The sequence below is a fragment of the Myiozetetes cayanensis genome, unplaced genomic scaffold (assembly GCF_022539395.1).
Source record: "Myiozetetes cayanensis isolate MyiCay16 unplaced genomic scaffold, myiCay2020 scf22, whole genome shotgun sequence".
Taxonomy (NCBI): domain Eukaryota; kingdom Metazoa; phylum Chordata; class Aves; order Passeriformes; family Tyrannidae; genus Myiozetetes; species Myiozetetes cayanensis.
Window position 1 is genome coordinate 6,011,981 of NW_026087434.1, and position 21,288 is coordinate 6,033,268.

Here is a 21,288-nt window from a genome sequence, read left to right on the forward strand (position 1 = left end):
GGAATTTTGGTATTTCTGCAAAAAACCTTACTGTCTGTTTTGACCAAAACAACAAAATAAACTATGCCAAATTTACCTCGGAGAATTTTTTTTTTGGGGGGGAACACCTGGGGGAGCTGTGGGAACAGGGTAAGCTTTTCAAGCCAGCCTTAGGGAGCCACTTCTCATGCAAAGTTTCATTATCTGAACCCCTTGCCCCTCATTTCAAGTTCAGTAGCTATTATATGACCCAGGAGTCTCACAACACCCAAGCAGAGAAGGCATCACCTACCCTGGGAAGCCAGGCCAGGGTGCTGGGACTTAAAAAATATCAGTGAAATACCTACCAGCATCTGTTCAACTCCTCTGAAATGGCTGCAGCCAAACTGCTCAGAGACACACAAGATTTTTAAATCTTCATAAGGTCTTTCAGTAACCAGACAGGATTCCAGAAATAAGCATCCCTTCCTCACACCACAGTATTTGTCCTGGCAAAGAATCAAACCCAACTGTGAAAAAAAGACGTTCTGTTTTATTGACTAAAAGTGCCATCAGCCTGATGTCAGGGAGGGAAGGTCTCCACTGCGTAGCCCAAGGCACAGGTGAAAAGCAGACTCAGAGCTGCTGGTCCTCCAGTTGATTTATCCCAGTTTTTGCTCTGCCTTCCCAATCTCAGAGCTGAAGGTGCTTCTCCATCTGCTCCCTCAACTTGTATTTCTGAATCTGGAATAAAGTGCGGAGAGGAGGAGGGAGACTCAGGCAGCAGCTGGGACAGGAGGCCAGAGCTCCTCCCCTGCCCCAGCCCCCTCTTACCTTGCCTGAGACAGTGAGTGGGTACTGGCTCACAAACACAAAATAACGTGGGATCTTGAAATGGGAAATCTGGGAAGAGGAAAAACAATGGCTACACAACCCCCTAGGAACAGCACAGCCAGCCCAACTGGCACTGCCAGGGCTGGGTCCCCCAGTGCTCTAAATCCATGTGTTTTCATCTGCCAGTCCCCAGCAGCCACTGGGTGTACCAGTCTGTCAGGGAGCTGAGCATGACAGACCCACCTTCCCTTTGCAGAAAGCCTTAATCTCTTCCTCAGTGCAGTCCTGCCCAGCCCTCAGTCGGATGCAGGCACAGATCTCTTCTCCCATCCTCGAATCCTTCACACCAACCACCTGGTTGGGACAGATGGACAGTGTGACCCCTGGGGACAGCCCTGTCCTCTGGCAGGGTGTGTGTGCTGCCCCATACCACTGGGTGCTGGAGCCATGGTGTGGGGCTGTGTAAAGGCAGTTTGAGCTGCTTGACCATCCCACTGGGGCTTTCTACACGATATCAAGCCCCTCCTGGAAGGAGTTCCCAACTATTTGCCAGAGGAAAAGTGGCAGAGCAAGCTGAGCACCTGGATGCCAGCACCTTCCTCCTCTGGTTTTGCAAAGTGACTGGAGTGAGGGCTGAGTCAGACCAGACCAGCTCATCGTGCCTGCAACACGGATCTGTTGTCCCTCCGCTTCCCAAAAAATGGGGCAAGAGGTTTCACAACCAACAGAGAGACTTGGTAGACTGCCATGAGTGCTTTGGGATCTCCAGATGGAGTGGCAGGGGTGGGATGAAGTCAAATTAAAGGATTATTTGAAACCCTTACAATTTCAGATCTTAGTGGACCCCCGCCCGTGACACCAGGAGATGGGCTTCCTGAGCCTGAGCTCTCTCCAAAGTTTGCTCACACTATTCCACAACAATCCTACTGCCATTCCCTGCCTTGAACCAGTATCTCAAAATCCTAGAGACACGTCGATCCTTTTGAGTCCAGAGCAGTGACACAAAGCCCTAGAAACCACATAAACAGGGCTGGTTTGCAACCCATCTGCACTGGGACTGTTCCAAGGAGAGATGCTCGCCTGGCACAGGCACAACACTGACTGAATAACCAGTTTATTTATGGGGAAACTTGTCTGGCACAAAACCTGGAGGAGAACAATCCCAGCAGACTGAGAGCAGCTGCTCAGTGCTGCAAATCATCGCTGTCTTGAGAAGGGGTGAAACAAAGTCTCACTCCTCATCTCCAGGGACTCACCGGAGGAGTCTTTTTGGATGTCAGAGTTGAGTAATTACTAGTAAAAACTGTCCTCCCAGACTGCTTTCCAAGTTAAGAATTTCAGAGGGAGCTCAGTGGACAGGCAGTTTAAAACTGAGGAATGACAGGCACTTTGCAGATGTGCACGAGGGGATTGCTCAAATCGATGTGCCCCACTTCAGGAGCTCTGCCCACCCCTCCCATGCCATGAGCCTCTCCCTCCTCCTTGCCAACCAATACTACACTGCAGTTGATGCTGAAAGCAGGAAGACAACCAGGTCTCAAGCAGAAATCTCTGCATACAGGTTTCCCAAAAAATAGCTGCTCACCTACCTCACCTCCCTCCCACTCACCTGGACCTCCTCAACCTTGGGGTGGGTGTGGAGAAACTGCTCAAGTTCTGCTGGGTAGACGTTCTCTCCACCACGAATAATCATGTCCTTGCAGCGGCCTATAATTCTGCAGTAGCCGTGCTCATCCAGGGTCCCAAGGTCCCTGCAATGACACCACTCTCCTAATCCTGTCCCAGCTGGGTGGGAGAATGGCTGATGCTCCCACAAAGTCAGGCTATCCAGAGGGTAAAGGCTGAGGTGCCAGCTGAACACACGGCAGAGATCAAAGACTCCTGCTCCAGTCACTGGCAGCATCCACACTGCACCAGGGTTTAGGGGGGAGGCAGTTCTGTGCCCCCACAGTCCCTCCATCCACCAGTGGCCAAGTGATGATCCCCTTCTCCAGGGACACTCAGCATCAAGGGCTCTGTACTAAAAGCTGTTCTGAAGTGTCACACATAGATCAGAGGGATAAATTAGGTCAATTTTCCTTGCTTTGGAAACCCCAGCCAAGCACACCCATGCATCCCTTTCCAGTGTGGACAGTCTGGGAGGAGTGGGGCTGTTCCCAGACTCACCCTGTCTTGTACCACCCCTCAGGAGTGATCACTTCACTCGTCTTGGCGGGGTCATTCCAGTAGCCCAACATGACGCAGTAGCCGCGGATCTGAAGCTCCCCAGGAGTGTTCAGAGGCACAGGCTGCCCTGTTTCTGGATCCTCAATTTTTGCCTGGAAGAGAAGAAGGGCTTAGTCAGAGCCCAACGTGGTGGCACGTCCCAGCTCCAGCACCAGAGAGGGAGGTCTGCTGCAGGCAGAGGACACGGGGCGGGTGGAGAGGGTGATGGTCACCTCTGTGTGGGGGAAGATGTATCCCACTGTCTCGGTTCTCCGGACCAAGCTGTCATTGGGGAACCCCATGAAGGTGACAGGGCTGTTTTCCGTGGTCCCATAGGCAACCTGCAATCACAGGAGAGGAAATATGTCTCAGGGGGAAAGGGGACCACACAGCTCTGGGCACAGGAAGGAAAAAGCCAGTGCTGACTGCAGAGGAGAGTGGGGTGGGAGGAGTCACAAGTCATTCAGGTCACAGGCAAGCCCTGCTCTCCTGGCTGTGGATGGGGCTCCCCAGACACTCCTGCCAGAGAGTCTTGGAGAAACAGGAGCTAAAGCAGCACTGCACCTGCCCACCACAGCCTTCCTCACCTCCATGGCAGTGCTCCAGACCCAACCACACTTGGAGAGTCATGTACTTTTCACACCCCAACTACTATTCTTGGAGGAGTTCTCCCTCCTATTTTTTAACCCTTTTTTTCTCCAAGCCCTGTCCTGTTGACTCCACACCATCTCTGCCAGCCCCTGACTTTGCCTTGGTGTCCTTGCAGCCAAGGTGCTGAGTTCACCTTGCATCTTCTCCAGCTCAGGGCACATAGGACATCACTTTGGAAAAACCCTGGAGCCAGCAGCAGGCTCCTGTGGGAGACGGCTCATCCCACAGCTCAGCTGCTTGCTCCAGATCCTTTTGTGCAGACATCAGCCCCTCTAACCCTCGTAAGGGCATCACGAGGCTGCACAGTGCTCAGCACAGCTGCCCTCACAGACCAAAAGCCTCACAGCAGGACAAAAGCTTCTCGCTGCTAAACCTCCCTCACCGCTAATCCCAACGGCAGGCTCCGAGTCACCTCAGCTGAAGGTCACTTCTCCTTGGAGGAAAATTCCAGCGCTTTATGCCCAGCTCAGTGGCCCGCTGAGACAGCAGGAGCCGTGCAGGAGGTGCTCTGGGCAGCTCTGAGCTCTCAGGAGCTGTGTTTCTGCAGCGTGACATTCTGGAGCACTGCTCTGGTGTCTCTAACCTGCTCACTGCGTTCTGTGCCACCAGGCAGGGTGACACCAGTGATGTCACCCCAGTAATGCCACCAGTGGCCGCTTTGCTGGGAGAGCACGGCTGGGAAAGGGCTGATGCTGGAAGTATTTGCTCCTTTCTCCTCCACATTCTCCAGACTGACATGTGAGCAGCTCTGACCTGCTGAATCACAAGGCCCAACCATATTCTTACAGCCTTGGCACCACATCCTGCCAGTTCCTTCCAAGCAGATGCCTGGGCACGCCTATCTGGTTATGGCTTCTGCATAGTGCTCATCAAGCTCCAGGCACTGACCCCCAAATTAACAAGGGGATCTGCAAAGGACTATGATGAGGCATTTGAACAAGCATGGAAATATCCTGAGCGAGCTAAACACAACACTGCTATAATGTACAGCCCTGTGTAATAACACTGGAGCACGTGGCACTTTCCACAGCTCAGGGCTGCTGAAGGATCTCACGTTGGGCACAGTTTGTCACGACGGTTGATGCTCTTGTTGACTGCACTAGGGTCAGCGTAAATGCGAGCTGCAGCCTGCTCTTAGCCAGGAGTCTGGGGGAGAACGTCTCCAGGATGCTGCAGGGACCATCTGGTGCAAACTGCTCTGCTAGGAGCCTGGCAGCCCCCAGGGAGCGACTGTGAATAGGCTTCTCCTACCAGACACAAGGACAGCTTCCCAGTCGGGTGGAAACCCACAGCGTCTCATGCTCAGACAGGATTTCTCTCCCACCCACTAATACGAGTCCTGTGGCTGGATCAAATGACTGACGAGACACAAATCCAAGACCTTAAACACTTATTAAAAATCCCAGGGCCTTTGTTTTTTTGTTTTACTCTGCTGGATGAATTGCAGTGTTGGTCCCAGGATCCCAGCCAAGCCCTGAGTCAACCCTTGCCTCCTCTCCGGGTCGCTCCAGCAGTTTAATTGGACACAGGAGCAGGCAGCTCCCTGGCAGGACGATGCTGCGAGTGCCGTGGCTCACCAGGCTCCTCCAGATGCCTGGCAGTGTGCCGTGCCCGCCAAGCACCGGCTGTCACTGCCTTGGCTTGTGGCTTGTCCCCATAAACACCCTCACGCCCTCAGGAACGGGATTCCTGACCGGCCCAGAGGGAAACATGGGTCTGAACCTCCAGCCCCAATCTGCTGCCCCATCCCTGCCTTCCCCTGCCTGCACTAGCACCCTATTCGGCAGCCAGATGTTGCTGCAGATCTTTCCAAGGTGTTATTTCTCTCCTGAGATGGTTTTCCCCAGCTGTATTCCCAGAAGGAGGCTGGAGCAAACCCTTGTGCAGCACTGCTGTCCTTCCCAACCCTTATCTGACACGTGGAGCATCCTCCAGCATCTCCATTGTCAGCAGCAGATGGAACAGCACTTCCTCAAAACCCCAAATAACAATTTAAACTTGGAGATATCCATTAAGATTCCTAGCTTTCATGACCCAAAGGGACACTTAGCATCATCTAACCTTGTCATCTGGTGCAATTCAGTCCAGAAAACCTCACCCAATAATTTCAGCATCAGCTCCATAATTTCCACTGGAGCTGTATCTAGTGTCAGAGCAAAGCTTTCCAGAGGCAAGGGTCCAGCTCAGCCCCTTGGCTTCCAGAGGAGCTACAGGAGTATAGAATATAATTAACTGTAAAGTCTTTTTTTACTGTAGGACCACAAGTGACCCCCCACCAGCCAGATCAGTCCTGCCTTCAGTCATGACAAGGACAGCTCCAAAACAAACCGCTGCCTGACTTGCTCCTACCAACAAGAGATTCATTCTTTGTGAATCCTAAGCCTCTGTCTAAACCAGGAATAAAAAGAACATCTTAGCAGGACTGTGTTTTTTGAGGCACATTTCACAAACATTTCCTGCTAGTCCTGTTTAAACACTGGCCACTGCGGAACAGGCAAAACAGCCTGAAGAGGGAAGCGTCTAAAAATTAAAAATAAAGTGAAAACAATCAGACTCCAGTCTCTTTAGTAAACATTTGGGAGGCAGGCTGATCTGGTGGGGACAGTGGGGACTCTGAAGATCCTGGGTTTCTCCCAACTGTGCCGCTTATTTACTGCATAATTTGGAACAAGCCACATTAGCCCTCTGCTCCTTGGTTTTCCCCTGCGTTCAACAGCAATAAAAACACCCACTGCCCTCTGTGTTCAACTGCTGCTGAAAGGCTGTGATGAAAAGGCTGGATCTGGTACTACCAGGACCCAGAGTGGGGTTATACCAGCAGAAGGTCAGGGGTACAGGAGGACACTCACCCCTGGACCTGAGAGATGCTCAGAGAGGATCTTTGTGACCCTCGTCACCACCCTCTGGTTGTGCCACGCTGGAGGACGGTGATGGCAGGGCTTGAACTGCCAAACTAAAACCTACAGAAATTGAGTTTTGCTGGAGACAATATTGGCCTTGGAAAAAAGCAGCAAATTGACTGTGAAATAATAGGGATTTTCAGACTTCAAAGAGGGCGTAATGAACAACAGAAAGCAGGCTGGCAACCCAAGAGATGTGCTCAGGGACCTTGAAGAGGCCCTTTGAACCCCTTTCAGTGTGGATGGATCTAATTATCCCTAAACCCGTGCTGAGTGTGTGTCTGTCTCAGTTATCTCCACCAAAGTCAGCCCCAGCCCCTCCCACCGCAGCCAGCTCCAAATTGTTCTCAACTGAGCCACGACCTTTCCTCATTCAGCTGCTCGCTACCAAGATCACCCTAAACTTTACTGTCCTCTGTGCACACCTTGCTTTGGAGATATCCCACCATCCCAAACTGTACTGGAATATTCCTGAACCTTCGGGTCAACTTTGCTGCTGCACAAAACAAAGTCTGATCACATCCAGCCTGTGTCACACCGAGATTTCGTTTCCTTCCCCAGCAACAGTACCATCTTTGTGTCAAAAACGTCAGGACACAAACAAGTAGGTCTTGTAGGACAAACCTCCAACGGTGGCCACCCTGTTGGCATCTCTCCCCATGCAGAGAGCTGCCAGACAGTCCCAGTTTAGATGGGGCTTAAAAGAGTTCCCAAAAATATTAGGTGCCCAAAGCACCCTCTCTGTGCTGTGGCACGCAAGGGCTTTGCCCCAGGAGGAGACCACTGCAAAAAGGACAACCCAGCTTGCCCAGGCTGAGACTGCCCTGGGAATGAACCTCCTGTTATTGCCCAGTGAGGACAAGCTGCTCCTCACAGTCTGGAGTTAAAGCTGCCTCTCTTCCCTCCAGGCCGAGCACAAGCCTTGAGGCTTGCAAGCACTTTCCTGCCAGCGTTGCAGAAGTGCTGCCCAGTGGCAACCAGCAAAGGCATGGGCAGTTGCTTACTGGTTTATCCACAAAAGATCTTTGCTGTGGAATTAACTCCATCCTTCCTGGCACTAGTGCCAACGCATTTGGGAAAAGCGGAATTAAAAGGAAAAAGTGAGAGGAAATGTGCAGAGAAAAAGTGTCTTGTGAAGGGAGAAAACCACCATTTCGGGAGTACCTGAATGCTCAAAGCTGTCAGAGAAGGAAACTTAGTAAAAATCTAGAGTCAGAGGTAACATCCCTATGGATTTGGAGAGCTCAGCTACCACCAAAGACATGGCTGGAAGTCCAGGATCTTGTTGCCTCCATGCTGCATTTTCAGTGTTCTCACATCCCATTCTCACAGCTTCTGCAGCCACTGAAGCCACCTACTCGCCAGGTCCCCCCCAAAATCGAGGTGGGGTGGGTCGAGGAGGCCATGGACAAGCAGGGAAATTGTCACCATGAAGAGCCCATTTTCCATTTTGTGAATAGGTGGAACTCATGGCTCAGGATCATTTGGGAAAGCCAGAAATCTTTGATGGATGTTCCTCCAGGGAAGAAGGCTCTGCTCTCCTTCAGAGCCTTCAAGATCTGCAGAGAGGACAAGAGCCCTGGCCAGAGCAGTGGGATGCTAGGGAATGCCTGGTGCCTTGCAGGGGGAACACAGAAGGGCTGGGAGAGGCAGCAAGGGCTGGGTGAGCTTCACAGGAGAGGCCAAGAGCATCACTCAGCAGCTGCTGGGATCAGCAGAAGGGAAGGGTGGGTGGACATTACAGGGAGCCAAACTGGCAACAGATTGATGGGTGGAGGCCATGCTACAGTGGAAGAAAACCATCAGAAGGAAGGAGGTGGACCCACCACCACCCCGTCCAGCTCAGCAAGCAGCCTGGGTCCCCACACTGCAATGACAGGGACCCTTCAAGCACATCAAATAGAAATGGTACCTCAGGTCTGAAGTCAGAGCCCCGGATGCCACTGTCACTGATGGGACCTTCAAGTACTGCTGAGAAGAAGGGGAAACATGGAGACCCTCTGGGGCTCCCCACTGCCCACCCACCACTGCTCTGCAAACACTGCCTGGAGTGTGCTCCGTGGTTGGGACAAACCCCTGGGACACTGCAGAGCTGGTGCCTCCTCCCACCCCACTCCCTCCCCAGCACCTAGTGCCAGGCAGAGGCTCCACAAGGCCTGGGGCACCTCATGACACCCCCCAAAGCTTTCTGAGCCCTCATCTCCAGCCAAAAATGAGGAAGGCTACACCCCCAGGCCAGCTACACTGGTGTCACCTCAAGAAGATAACTGATAGTGTGCACTGACACACAAAACCAGACATGGAACCCCTAAAAGCTAAGGAATCAGGCTGAAAAGAGAATGGAATATTTTAACATGGAGCTATCTTGATATGCCAGAACTGTTAATACTAACGAAAATAAAGATTAGACATGGAAAAGACCATCTCCAATGTTGCATCAAAACAGCTCAGACCAGCAGCACCAAAGAAACATCCCGAATCTATATTTATACTGTTTAAAAAAATGTATTTATTTCCTTATCCCACTATGCCTCCAAGAAGAAGAGGAGGGGAGTCCAGCACCTGAAATCACCAGGAATGTTTGCACAGCTGTTAATCAATTAAGAAAGAGAGGATGGCAGGATAATCCTGCCTCTCCTGTGATGTCCTCGCAGTGCCAGTCCCGGGGGACGTGCGAGGTCGGGGCTGGCCAGGACCCAGCTCCCTGTGGTCTCCCACCACAGCCCAGGAACACAGACACTGCTGCATTGTCACCTCCAGACTGCGAGCCACCCACGAGTGGGACCCAGGCAGGCTTTTGAGGATCACTGGATGTTTGCTGGCCCGTCGAGGGCTGCAAAACCCGGTGTGGGAAGACCAGAGAGCAGCTCAAAACACAAACAGCCGGGAGGGAGCCCAGGGGCGAGGTGCCAGCGCTGCGGCAGATGCCAGCCAGCTCCCACCACAGGAATGTGCTCACCAAGGCTTGGAAATCAAAAAATATTAGGGGAAAGGACTTCCTTTTATTCACTATTTGTGCCTGGAGAAATGGAGCTGAGGAGCAGGCGCCTTTTCCCTGCTGCCACTCCACCGTGGCACCAAAAATAATCCAGCATCCACATAACCTCTGCTGCAGGCATGGGGCTGGAGGGAGTCCTGGGGCAGGGACAGCTTCCCACCTCACACCAGCATGGTGGCAGCTAATTCCCAGATTTTCATGAGGAAGATATAGGTCTCACTGGTATTCACAGCACACACATCCCTGTAGGGAGACAAGGGTGTCCCTCTTCCCCAAAATTTGCAGCCTCAGCCAGTAAACAGATAAGGGTCAAAGAAAGGGAATTTTATCCTCAGAGGAAGAAAGAAGAAAGGAGATTTGAGCAGTTTAACTTCTGAAAGAGGTCTTGTTCCAGAAATACACATGGGTAAGGATGTATTTATGGATGGGGTTTGCAAGGCCCTCACCAGCTTTTTGCTCCAATCTGACCCACACTGGTCAGATTTCTGGACAAAATCTCTGGAGAACTAGTAAGCTGTGAGCTGGCATTTTTCACAAGGGGATGGGAAAACCAAGTACCAGACACTCAGGGAGGGAGCACAGATACACTCCCCAGATTCAGTGCCCAGCAGAAACAGGCTGGGTTTTAAATTTCACCCATCAGCTGCTCTTGCACAGAAGAGCTGGTATGTAACCACGGGAATTGTTCATCAAACGATTACAGGTCAGGCTAGAGGGGTTGAACGTGCTCAGAGGAAAAAAATAAAATCAATGTGTGGATAGAAGATGATTCCTTAAAGGTGAATTTTTTTCCTTTTCCAATCATTCACCCAGCTCCCTGCCTGAGCTTTACGAGCAGCACGCACTCAGTGGCACTCTTAGTCATAGGATCGTGGAACAGCAAACTGGAGAGGCAAACAAGGAAAACACAGAGGGCTCTGTCTACCTCCTCTTTCTCTGTCTCAAAGGTCTTGACCAAGACACTCAAAGAGCTCCTCCAGAGACCAAAGCATGTGCATGATCATTGTGGTGCCTACTGAATCAGGCACGAGCCAAAATACTACTGCTTTTACCACAGAGTTTTAAGTCCTACAGTGACCAGGAGGTCCCTCCAGCAGGAACCTGGAGCTCCTATGGTCAGACCATCTCTCTGGATATGACAAGCCCTTGGTGCTGAGGTTTGCTGCTCAACGTCAGGGCATCGCACCCCAGGGCTGACAGGCACTGGAAGCCTGACGTGGCCTGGTTTGCACCAAGGTTCCACATTACATCATCGTTTGGCCAACACCATCTCTCCCACAGGCTCACCAGAACCACAATCACACCCCAGAAGCCCATTTTTCCCCAAAAATTATTCCTGCAATGAAAACACAGCTCAGACTGACAGCTGCTGACCAGAGCAGGGCTGCCAGGCAGTTTGCATAACACAGTCCGGAGCATGCTCGGCGGCGCTGGCTAATTCCTCACTGCAACAATGGAAAAACCCAGAAATCTTGGTGAATAAGCCAGTCTGTGTCCTAAGTCAGCCCTTGGATTTCCTCCCTTTCTTGAGCCTGTCTCGCCTCTGCTCAGGCTCCACTGGGGCTCTGCAGCCAGCCCCAGGAGCAGAAATCTCAACAAGCTCACAGTTATGTGCTCGTCTCTCAGCTGCCTGCTGCAGCCAGGAACTGGCTGGAAATCAGTTCAAAATGTTCCAGTTCCAAACCCCACCCCACAGCCCCTGGATCTCTCTCTTCACACTCACAGAAGCAGCCGCTGGGGCTTTTAACCACTTTGCTTTAGCCTTCTCTATTGGGAGAGCAGAGGACGTCCCCTGTGTTGTTAATTCATCTTTGCTACTGCCACCCCAAGACAGAAGCCAAGGAAAATCCCAGTCCCAGCTCTAGCAGTGATTTCCTTGCTCTGCCAGCTCTCCATCCCTTTACCAATGTCCACACCTCTGCCTGTCCACAGCTCTGTCTCGAGAGCCACAGGCATTGCCAACCACCTCCTCCAAGCCAGGCACGCAGCACGACATCACTGCCTGGCATTTCATACCCACCAGTCCATGTCACACCACTTCCCTGCCGGCTCTGATGCTGCCCCATCCCTTGTTGGAAGGCATCAGCCACGCACACAGGTGTCCTGACCATGACCATGGTTGTGTCATGCTCAACTGCTCATAAGACACAGCAGAAATTAGGTCTCTGTGCTCCCTTTCTTGTCCAGCTCCTCAGTGCAGTCTAGACCTGGAAGTCTGCAACCAAAATTTTGCAATACAAGAGCAACTGCAGCACTGTTGGCCTTTGGCATGACCCCATATCACTCCCATCCCTGGCAAACTCCTTTTGAATCAGTGAGACAAGACTCCAATCCCCCCCCCAAAACACTTCCTCTGTGAGAACAGGCCAAGGTTCTTCTCCCCGAACCAGCTGAGGCTAAACAGAACTCAGGAGCCTGCTGAAAGCTCCGGCACGAGGTGGCTGTGGAGCACAGCAGTGCTCCCTGCTATGCTGTTCAACCAAAACAGGTTGTTTTCCCCCCACTGATGAAACTGGACCCCACTTGGCTCAGCAGGGACCAGAGAGGTTCCCCACTGAGCAGGTCTGCATTGGTTCTTCCTGACTATTTGCTTCCCATTTTCCTCCAGAGAGGAAAACTACCTCTGCACATCCCTCAGCAGCAGGGCCAGGCAGGGCTGTGGACACTCCTCTGCCTGGTGCCAAGGGGTTAAGCTCACAGTAAGTTCCCAGAGCCAGTTGCTTCCAACTGGCTGCTGCCTGCGGTTTGTGGGAAGGGATTTTGCTTTTTAATAACATTATAAATAGGGCTGTGTTCAGTATGCTGCAAACCCAGTTACTCTCTCTCTCTCCCACCCATCTCCCTCCTCCTCCTGCTCCTCTTCCCACCACACTTTATTCCAGATCTGACCATGAATGGGTCAGGTTTCTTCCTCGGTGTCCTCAGCCTACTGGCATGTCTTGCCCCCACCATGCAGGCATGTCCCCCGAGCTGCCACTGCCACGGGGGAGACCTGCAGCACGTCATCTGCGACAACGTGGGGCTGAAGAAGATCCCCAAAGTGCCTGAGCAAACGCGTCTTCTCAACCTGCAGAAGAACAACTTCCCTGTCCTGCCGACCAATGGCTTCCGTGACATGAAAAAGCTGGTGTCCCTGCACCTCCAGAGCTCACGGATCAAGGAGATCTCCACCGGAGCCTTCCGGGGGCTCAAGAGCCTGGTCTACCTCTATCTCACCGACAACCAGATCAGCGTCATAAAGCCAGGAGCCTTCGATGACCTCTCTGATCTCACCTACCTGTACCTGGACAAGAACAAGATCCCAGACCTACCCAAAGGGGTCCTCTCCCCTCTTGTCAACCTCTTCATCCTCCACTTAGGCAGCAATAAAATCCGGGAGCTGAAACCAGGGGTCTTCAATGGGGCTAAAGACCTGCGCTGGCTCTTCCTCTCTGACAACTCCCTCACCAACCTCCTACCTGGGACCATGGAGGATGTAGAAAACCTCGCTGTCCTCCACCTGGACAAGAACCAGCTGAGCAGCTACCCTGTGAATGCAATGAGTAAGCTGAGAGTGCTGGAGGAACTGAAACTTTCTCATAACCCAATTGAGGTCATCCCTGACAATGCCTTCCAGTCCTTCGGGCGATACCTGCAGACACTCAACCTGGACAACATGAAACTGAAGAAGGTGAGTCCTTTCTCTTTCCATTTGCTCCAGATAAGAAACATGGGGCTTGGTTTTCTTCCCTTTTGCAAAGCCCTCTATTTGCTGTCTTTCCCTTGCAGAGGAGAGGGGAGATGCAGGTCTGCAGGCTCTGCAGGCAGCGAGGCACTGGCCAGCTGACAACACCCTGACGTGGCTCTAGCAAAGGATGAGAGAGTACTCCACCCTTCTATTGAGTTATTTTATGCAAAACCAAATTATCTGGAGCTGATTAAACCCCTTGGAAAGGCAGCACATTCCCTCCCAAGCTGGAGGTGACACAAGACACTGACAAAGGTATTTGGGATGCTCCAGGACAATGAGCAACCTTCCATTCTTCCAGAAACAAGGTGTGAGATGTGAGGTGAACATCTGCCTTGTACTGAAGGGACTGGAGGGCAGTGCCTCCTTGCAGAGCAGAACTGCTCTGCCTCCTTTGCTCAGCCCCAGTACCTGCTGTAGGTTGGGAGGGGGAGACTCCTCAGATGGGCCATGAATAGCCATGGCTTCTTACCCACACCCTGCAGGCAGGTAGACACAGGGACCTTCACCTTCACCTCCCCCAGGCCTCCCAACCTGACACGTTATAAAGAAAGGTTTGTTTATTGATGCTCTCTCAAAAGGAACTCTCGCAGCATCTTACAAAGGGGCCCTGTTCCCACTGGAGAGGAGGAGGGATGTTCAGGTATCCCGGATGGCAAAACAACCCCCTTCTTTTTCTGTGAGAACGCAGGATCCATAGGCAGGAACATCACACTGGCTTTAGGACCTCTGAAATGCCAGGCAGTGCAGGAACAGAACCCAGCACTAGTGCAAGAGCAGCAACACCCTGAGGCATCCTGATGTCCTGGGGGAATACTCCAGGGGTGGAAAGGGAGGGCAGAGCAGAACAGTTCTCCCTGGGATGATGCTTTGCCAGGAAGCCCAAGGACAAAGAGTATCCAGGGAGGCTGGGACTTCATAGCAAAGCAACACCCACCAAGTGCAGGAAGATGCGATGAAAAAGAGAATTTCTTTTGCAACAAAGAGCAACTCAGAATGTCTCACAGAGACGAGCAGATCACAGGAAGGGTATCAGGAATGCAGAACAGCACAATTTTCAAGGGGATATAGCATCTTAAAAACTTCATAAACTGGAATTACAGCTTGCCCAGGTGGAGAACAACACTACCTAACCAGCTTGGTAGCACTCAGTCAGTACTTAAGTCCTTGTCCAATCTCAGCATTAACCTCTACAGGATGGGACTGAGTAAACTTGAATCTTGACCTCACTAGGCAAGACCTTAAACATGATGTCACAGCACTTTTGTAGACTCAGTTCTGAGGCACTTTCAATCAAATTTTATAGGTTAAATGTTGTACCAGCTGTAGAGACATCAGAATCCCAAGTTACACATTGAAGGAATTAGACTAACCCATGATGCTGGGATGCTCCTGGTAATTAAGTGTCCTCTGATTGACCAAAGAGCAAAGGTTAAAAATTCTAGCCAGAAAAAAAAAGACTTTGTTTTTCACAGTGACCACCTGTGGAGAGGATCTTTAAAGACTCTTCTGCAGCCAATGGCTCCTTTCCTCCCACACAGCCCAACAGGACACCAGTTTACGGGATCAGCACTGACAGGGGTGGCTTCTGCAGCTTTAGGGCTTGAGAAAACAAAGCTCCCAGTTCAGCATTGTCTCTTCAAATCCTCAAAGGCCTCATACCCACACGGCCCACACATGAACTTTGCACTGCTAAGAGACATCGAATCACAGAGGCTGCGTGACCTAGGAAATCACCACCAAATACTCTGAGTGCTGCTGGCACTGGACTGCAGCTCTTTCTCCTTCACAAACATACTGTCCTCAGCTGTTCCCTGCATGATTGCAAGGTTTTTGAGCTGATCAAGTGTAAAACCCTTCCACACAAATCTATCCCAGCCTAAATGGCATTTCAGCAGAAGGGAGAGGGACCCTGAGTCTCCAGCACAGAGCTCCCCCTCCCCACCAGCATCAGAGACCCACACCAGTCCCCCACAGGGCTGCATCACACAGGCCAGGACTCACCATGTACCTCAACATGAGACCAGGCAATGCAGACCCTGGAAGCTTCACATACACCCATCTTTGCACATTTCAGTGTAAAATAAATTAACAGCAGCAATGCTCCGTGTAAATAAGGGAAAAATCACCCATTCCTTCACAAAGACACGCTCTGGCAGGCAGCAAGGCAGCTGTTAGCAGCAGATGCAAACTCTTCTCAGGGGGCTGGGAGAGGAATGAGCAGCTGAGACAGTAACACCACTGTCCAAGCCTACCGCCCTGCTGCGCGGCATGCCAGCATCACTCTGAGCAGCTCCACTATCAGCACACTAAAACCTCCCAAGGTCAGCTCAGCTTTGGACTGCAGAGGCCAGCACCACTGACTGTCCAACAGCTACAGGGATCTGGGAGTCTCTTAGCTAAGCTCTAATCCCATCCAGTATTGCTTAATTTGGAAGATGACAAAAGTTCACAGCTTAAAATAGTGCATTTCCTCCGTCAAGCTTTTCAGCTCAGAGAGCATGAACACACTCTGATGGTCCATCTGAAATGCAAGCTTCTGGTCAGAAATGGGAGCACAGATCCTTGGCTGTGGGGGGCTTCAGGTAAACCTCATGAGCCTCCTCTCCAACCTTCAGAGAAAGCTTTCCCCTGACTTTGAGAAGGGCGAGAAATGGTTTGTCACATCCAATAAGAGTTTTGTGCTTTGTCAATGAGCCCCTCTCCAATCCACCAATGCCAAGGAAGTTTGTGTTGAGGGGTTTGCTTTCAAGAACTTTACAACCTGAGTAACCATGGGTTGAAAGATGCCAGGGGTGAGGCCTCAGGAAAGAGAGGACAGGGCTGCAGAGCCAGGTCCACAGCCTCTCTCTGCTTTTTGGCAGCTTTTTAAAAGGAGGCTCTACCTTAAAGCCTCTCCATCAATTAAAAAAAAAAAAAAAGACAAATCTTTCAGCAGCCCCTGCAAAAAAACAACTGGAAATGAGAAAAAATGGAGGAGGCTGAGGTGCTGGAAACCTGCCTGTATATCTACACTGCTCAGATGCCAAGTGTAACTTTCCACTCTGAGCCCCTGGGCACTGCCAAAGTCTACAGCCCCTTCAGACGCCACAAACACTCCCTCCTTCAGTCGCTCCAGGACAGGCAAGGCAACAGGCTTTGGGAGGACTTCCAGCCTTGGAAAGCAATTCACCCAGAAAATATCTTCATTTAGCATGGCTCAAAAATAAAGAAGGCTGCCAGACTTCACCTTATTTAGTGATGTGGCTGCACAGACAATCCCACATGGATTTGGGACGTAGCTCTCTTTGTAGGAGACTCCATCCTCCTTGAGCCCATCAGCCTGTTGCCTCTCTTAGGTGGACAGAGCTTCCAGCAAGCCAGGACCTTCCCTTGCTCTCTCCATGCTTCATAATACCACAGAATGGCCTGGGTTGGAAAGGACCTTAAAGATCATCTCTTTCCAACCCCCTGCCATGGGCAGGGACATCTTTCACTATCCCAGGTTGTTCAAGTCCTGTCCAACCTGGCCTTGAACACTTCCAGGGATGGGGCATTCACAACTTCTCTGAGCAACCTGTGCCAGGGCCTCATGTTCTGCCACTAAAAGCCTTGAAGAGAGGAACTCAGGTTTGAAGTCCCCACCCCCAGCTCCTCGTTCCTCTCCAGAAAACCTCTGTGCTTCAGTTTGCAGACAACGCGTTCTCCGGCGTGACCGTGCTGAAGACAGCCCACCTGGAGAACAACCGGCTCACCCAGCTGCCCCGGAACTTCCCCTTCGACAAACTGGAGACGCTGACCCTCTCCAGGAACCCCTGGCACTGCAACTGCCAGCTGGCAAATCTGCGCAAGTACGGCATCGCGCGCCCTGTCCCTCCCCGCGGTCCCCTTGGGGGTGGGTGCCCCCCAGGCTGGGTCAGGGAAGGAGACGCTGCTCTCATGCTTGGCAGCTCTCTCCTCAGCTTACCCTCTGATGTCCGTGGTTTGTGCCTCTTGTAAGCTCCTGGTTTTCCCCTCCCCGTGTCCCAGGTGGCTGAAGGGGAATCGCACCCGCACTGAGGACACGTGCTCCACGCCCGCGCAGTACCGGGGACAGTCCATCAGGGACACCCCCGCCCTCCGCACCTGCAAGCTGCCCACCAAGAGGTCCAGGAAGGGAAGCCGTCATTGAACACGTAAGATGGTTCTCTTTTAAGCTGATTCCCTTTCAGTCACACCTGCAGCAAACCCTGATGCCACCAAAGGCGCTGGGAGTTCTGTCTCTGGCTGAAAATGACGCCAGGTTACACTCACGACAGCTCATCCATTCCCCCAGTGATGCCTCCTTCTCCTGGCAATGCTGAGCTCCATGAGCTCCCAGAGCAGAGAACGTGCCTGGAGCATCAGGGATGGAGTCAACTCTGTAAAGCAAACACGGGGATAAAGACAGGCCTGGGGTGGAACGTAAGGGCAAAGCATGTAAACAAATATAAAACAGAGAAGCAAGGGCTCTGAAAATACACACAGAATAGCAATCAGCTTTGAAATCTTCAGAGCTCCTACTGCAACATGTGAAAAATCCAATCTCTTTTTGCAGTAATTATTGTACTTCAGGAAAACAAACAAAAGCCCTATACTATAACAAGGTTTAAGCCTCAGTCATGCCTCAGGAATCATGATGATTTGCACCCATGAAACCCCATACCAAGTCAAGATGTAATTGTTGGGTAACAGAGATAAACATGATATATCAAAACAAGGGTGGACTTAGCCCACCCTTATCCTGAGCTGGGATCACACAGGCTTTGGTTTTCCAACCAACTGGAAATGCTCGGCCCTTTGCCCTAGTACAGGTCCTCCAGGTCTGGTGTGAAATCCAGGGCAGGACATTGCTGGGAAATCTGGCCCCAGACTGCCCAGCCCAAAGGAAAATAGATACCTTCCATAAGGAGCAGTTCTTGATCCAGCTCTTGCCTTTCAGCAAATACAATTCCCATCCAAGACAGCCAGGTATTTAAAAACAAGGGCTGATGCCTTCAAATGAGTATCCCAGCAGAGGGAGGTTTGAGACAGCAAATATTCCTTGGTAAGGTGTCCTGGGCCAGAAGGTGAGTCAGAGACAGGGATGACTCTCCCTCCAGCAATGAGCTTGCTGACAGCCACCAATCCAAACACTGATCCCACAAACACCTTCCACAGCTGGAAACTACCAAGAGTATTAAATTCAACCCACAGAGGAGCAAAAAAGCCACAACTGTCATCACTCCATCCCAAGTGGAGTTTAATTTTTCCCATCCTGGGAATAGGTCTGAGGCTTGTACAGATTCCAGAGGACCTTGAATGAGCCTGCATTCGTAAGCTCTTGGGAAAAGGGAACTTTGCTCATTTGTTAAGGAAACTGCAGTGATCCTGCACTGTGCCCTTTCAGAACAGAGAGGACAAGGCAGAAGTCCCAAGGCCAGTTATGGCCATTTGGTCCCCAGTTCACTAAGGATATGCACAACAGGATGGAGAAAGGAAATTTATGGCCAAAATGTCAGGGATTATGCCAGCTGTTCTGTGCCTTTCTAAAGTGGTTATTTCTCTTCTAGTGCCAGAGGTTTTATGGATTAGAGATGGAAATACCAGTCATTCCATATAGGGCGGGTAAAGTTCCGCTCTCAGGACGGAAAAATTTCAGTTTTCTAAACCACAATACTTAAATATTTTTTATTTACAGGTCTGACCCTTCTTAACCTTCTTTTCTCCCTGCCTGAGCTCAATCCCAGCTCACTCCTCTATGATGAGAGTAAGAAAACCATGAAACAACAAAAAACATACCAATAATGCCTATTTTTTCCATCCAGCTCCCTCAAACAGGCTTACAAGTGTTAATGGAATAGAAAACTACTTATTCCAGTCTCGCAGAAGACAAAGCTCAGTGCCTTCAGGTGTCAGGGCCAAAATGCAGGTACACAAACCCACTCCAGTGTGGCGAGCATGAATTTTAAGGAATATGAAGTACCTCTGACTTCATCTTGCACCTCTTGAGAGCAAAGCAACTTTCTGTCAGCCACAGGGGATCTGTATTTCAGGGATGACTAGGGTCACTGACCACATCTGAGATGAAAAGCTGCTTTGTACTTTATAAAATTCTACCTGTCCTGGATTTTCAGAACTGGGGCACCAAAGCAATTCACTTCTCTTGAAAATTTTGCTCTGGGTTTCCTTCCTTCCTTTACCAAGAAAGTGTTCCTTGATCATCAACACTTTGGGTAAGATACTTAGGGGTCACACAGCAACCTGGCAGAAGAGCTCAGAGACAGGACTAACCCATCTCCTCTGCTGTGCAAACCTGCAACAGCTCCTTGACTGCCAGCTCCTCACTTCCAAGTATGGGTTTCATTGGTTGATTTAAAAATAAACAGACAAATGCTACAAGTTTATTGCTGTGCTTGAAAAGTCTCCTTAAAGGTGTGGCCTTCTCTCTTTTTTCACCCTAGCAGGCCCCGGTATGGCCCGTCCTGGTGACCGGTCAATTCAACCATCAGAAAACTACTGACTTCTGAGTCCTTCCTTGAGCTTCTCCTACCTGTCAGGAAACAATCCTGATATATCCAAACACCTCCAGCCTCCTCCGACTCCCCGCTTCTCTGCTGATCGCAGGATGGAATCCACCTTTTCAATCTTTTCCGACATCTATGTATTTTAAAAGAGGCATTTTTAAAAACTAAACTATGCATGACCATACTAAGACAAGCTAACCTAGATCCTGCCGGTAAAACACAGTCATCTCTCCCAGAGCAAACACAACCCACGTCCCCCATCAACCAGTTGGTCGCTGTCTCTCCCATTCCAGCGGAGTGGAAGCAAGTGGGAAGGTAGGAGCATCCCTCCCCCAGCTGCTTGAAGAGGAAAATTGGTCTCAACCCACGCAAAGAGACTCCTCTGCCTTCCCACGGAGGGGATCCCTGCAGGCCAGGGCTGAGGGGACAGTGAAGCAGTGACCAAGAACCAGAGACCCCGAGGCTGAGATGCCTTTCACACCAAAAGGCAGAATTCTCCCTAAACCGGTCAGAAATCCATTAAGGGAAGCAGTACTGGGAATCCCCAAAACTGGAGCTATCTGAAGATTGGATTCCCTCCCACTCTGTGGGGTCTGCCAGGATGTACGTCCAGGAGGAGAAGGTGTGCACCGTGCAGCTGGCTCAGGCAGCCCTCCTCTCCTCCCTGCCCATACCCCAGAGGATCTAGCAGGACACCAGGATGACTGTGGTTTATTGTCACGGCTATTACAACACCACAGTTTCAATTTAACTACGTTTTTTTTAAGCCTAAAGAGTTATATAAATATATGTATATTTATTCCTCCGTAACTGAGTGTAAATGACCTTTAAGAGGGTGAAAACTCCTCTGTCTCCTATATAGAAATCAAATTGTATATTTTCTTATGTACATCTTCTGTATAAAGCTCTTGCTGCAAAGATGAATTCAACAAGTCTCTCTGTGTCTGTCTGAGGGCTGGAGGGATCAGGAGTAACATGAGACCCGTGGCACAAATATAGACTTAATCCTCTTTATCCCATGGGCAGAACAACTGTTTGGGAGGGTTTTATTATTTCTCTCTCTACAAAACAGGAACATGTGACACCTAATGAGTCCTGGGCATTTGCAGTAATGCCTGAAAATATTTTGTGAGGCCAAACTCAAGCCTATTATAAAAATAGGTAGCTGTCACCTGACAGAGTTTAAGCAACAGCGCCAGGGCTGTCCCTGGTGTTATCAGATTGGCATTAAGAGCATCATATCCAGGAAAAAACCCTGGCTGCCTCCGAGGTGGCTCCAGGACAGATGCCCTGGATTCCCCTGGCCCGTGGCAGGACACACAGTTGTCCCTGTAAAACCCTGGTGCAGTTGGGGTCTGCCAAGAACAATGCACCTAATCTGACTCCCAGCCCCACGTGTTTGTCCATCACATCAGCCTACTTCCTCAGCCTTCAGAAGCAGTGTGGTGCTGAACTAACTTCCTCCAGAGTAAAACAGCAACAACAACAACAAAACAAATCATTTTTTGGCTC

At 50.8% G+C, this 21,288-nt stretch overlaps 2 protein-coding genes across 3 annotated transcripts in view; one reads left to right on the plus strand and one right to left on the minus strand.

Annotated features, from left to right (window-relative positions):
- Positions 1-489: 489 nt before the first annotated feature.
- The window catches only part of ACSF2 (acyl-CoA synthetase family member 2), a 35,772-nt gene continuing 14,973 nt past the window's right edge, over positions 490-21,288 (minus strand). The window contains exons 11-16 of the mRNA XM_050319256.1: positions 3,231-3,338; positions 2,959-3,110; positions 2,402-2,543; positions 1,036-1,146; positions 793-861; positions 490-702 (exon numbers count right to left, since the gene is read on the minus strand). Of these exons, the coding sequence (XP_050175213.1) occupies positions 652-702; positions 793-861; positions 1,036-1,146; positions 2,402-2,543; positions 2,959-3,110; positions 3,231-3,338 (633 nt within the window). The 3' untranslated portion in view covers positions 490-651. The remainder of the gene's footprint in view (positions 703-792; positions 862-1,035; positions 1,147-2,401; positions 2,544-2,958; positions 3,111-3,230; positions 3,339-21,288) is intronic.
- CHAD (chondroadherin) lies at positions 12,362-20,692 on the plus strand. Of its 2 annotated transcripts, none has more exons than XM_050319257.1 (4): positions 12,362-13,216; positions 16,940-17,103; positions 17,282-17,427; positions 19,714-20,692. In XM_050319257.1, the coding sequence occupies exons 1-3, from the start codon at positions 12,437-12,439 to the stop codon at positions 17,421-17,423; spliced, it is 1,086 nt and encodes a 361-aa protein (XP_050175214.1). In that variant the 5' UTR covers positions 12,362-12,436; the 3' UTR covers positions 17,424-17,427; positions 19,714-20,692. The 2 variants fall into 2 exon arrangements, with proteins under 2 accessions (XP_050175214.1, XP_050175216.1); XM_050319259.1 differs by having other exon boundaries at positions 19,717-20,692.

Bases quoted from the DNA above. Each gene is read 5' to 3' on its own strand.
- CHAD (XM_050319257.1), top strand. From the start codon at position 12,437: ATGAATGGGTCAGGTTTCTTCCTCGGTGTCCTCAGCCTACTGGCATGT. The intron at 13,217-16,939 runs GTGAGTCCTTTC...TCTGTGCTTCAG, and splicing joins ACAACATGAAACTGAAGAAG to TTTGCAGACAACGCGTTCTC. The intron at 17,104-17,281 runs GTACGGCATCGC...CCCGTGTCCCAG, and splicing joins CAGCTGGCAAATCTGCGCAA to GTGGCTGAAGGGGAATCGCA.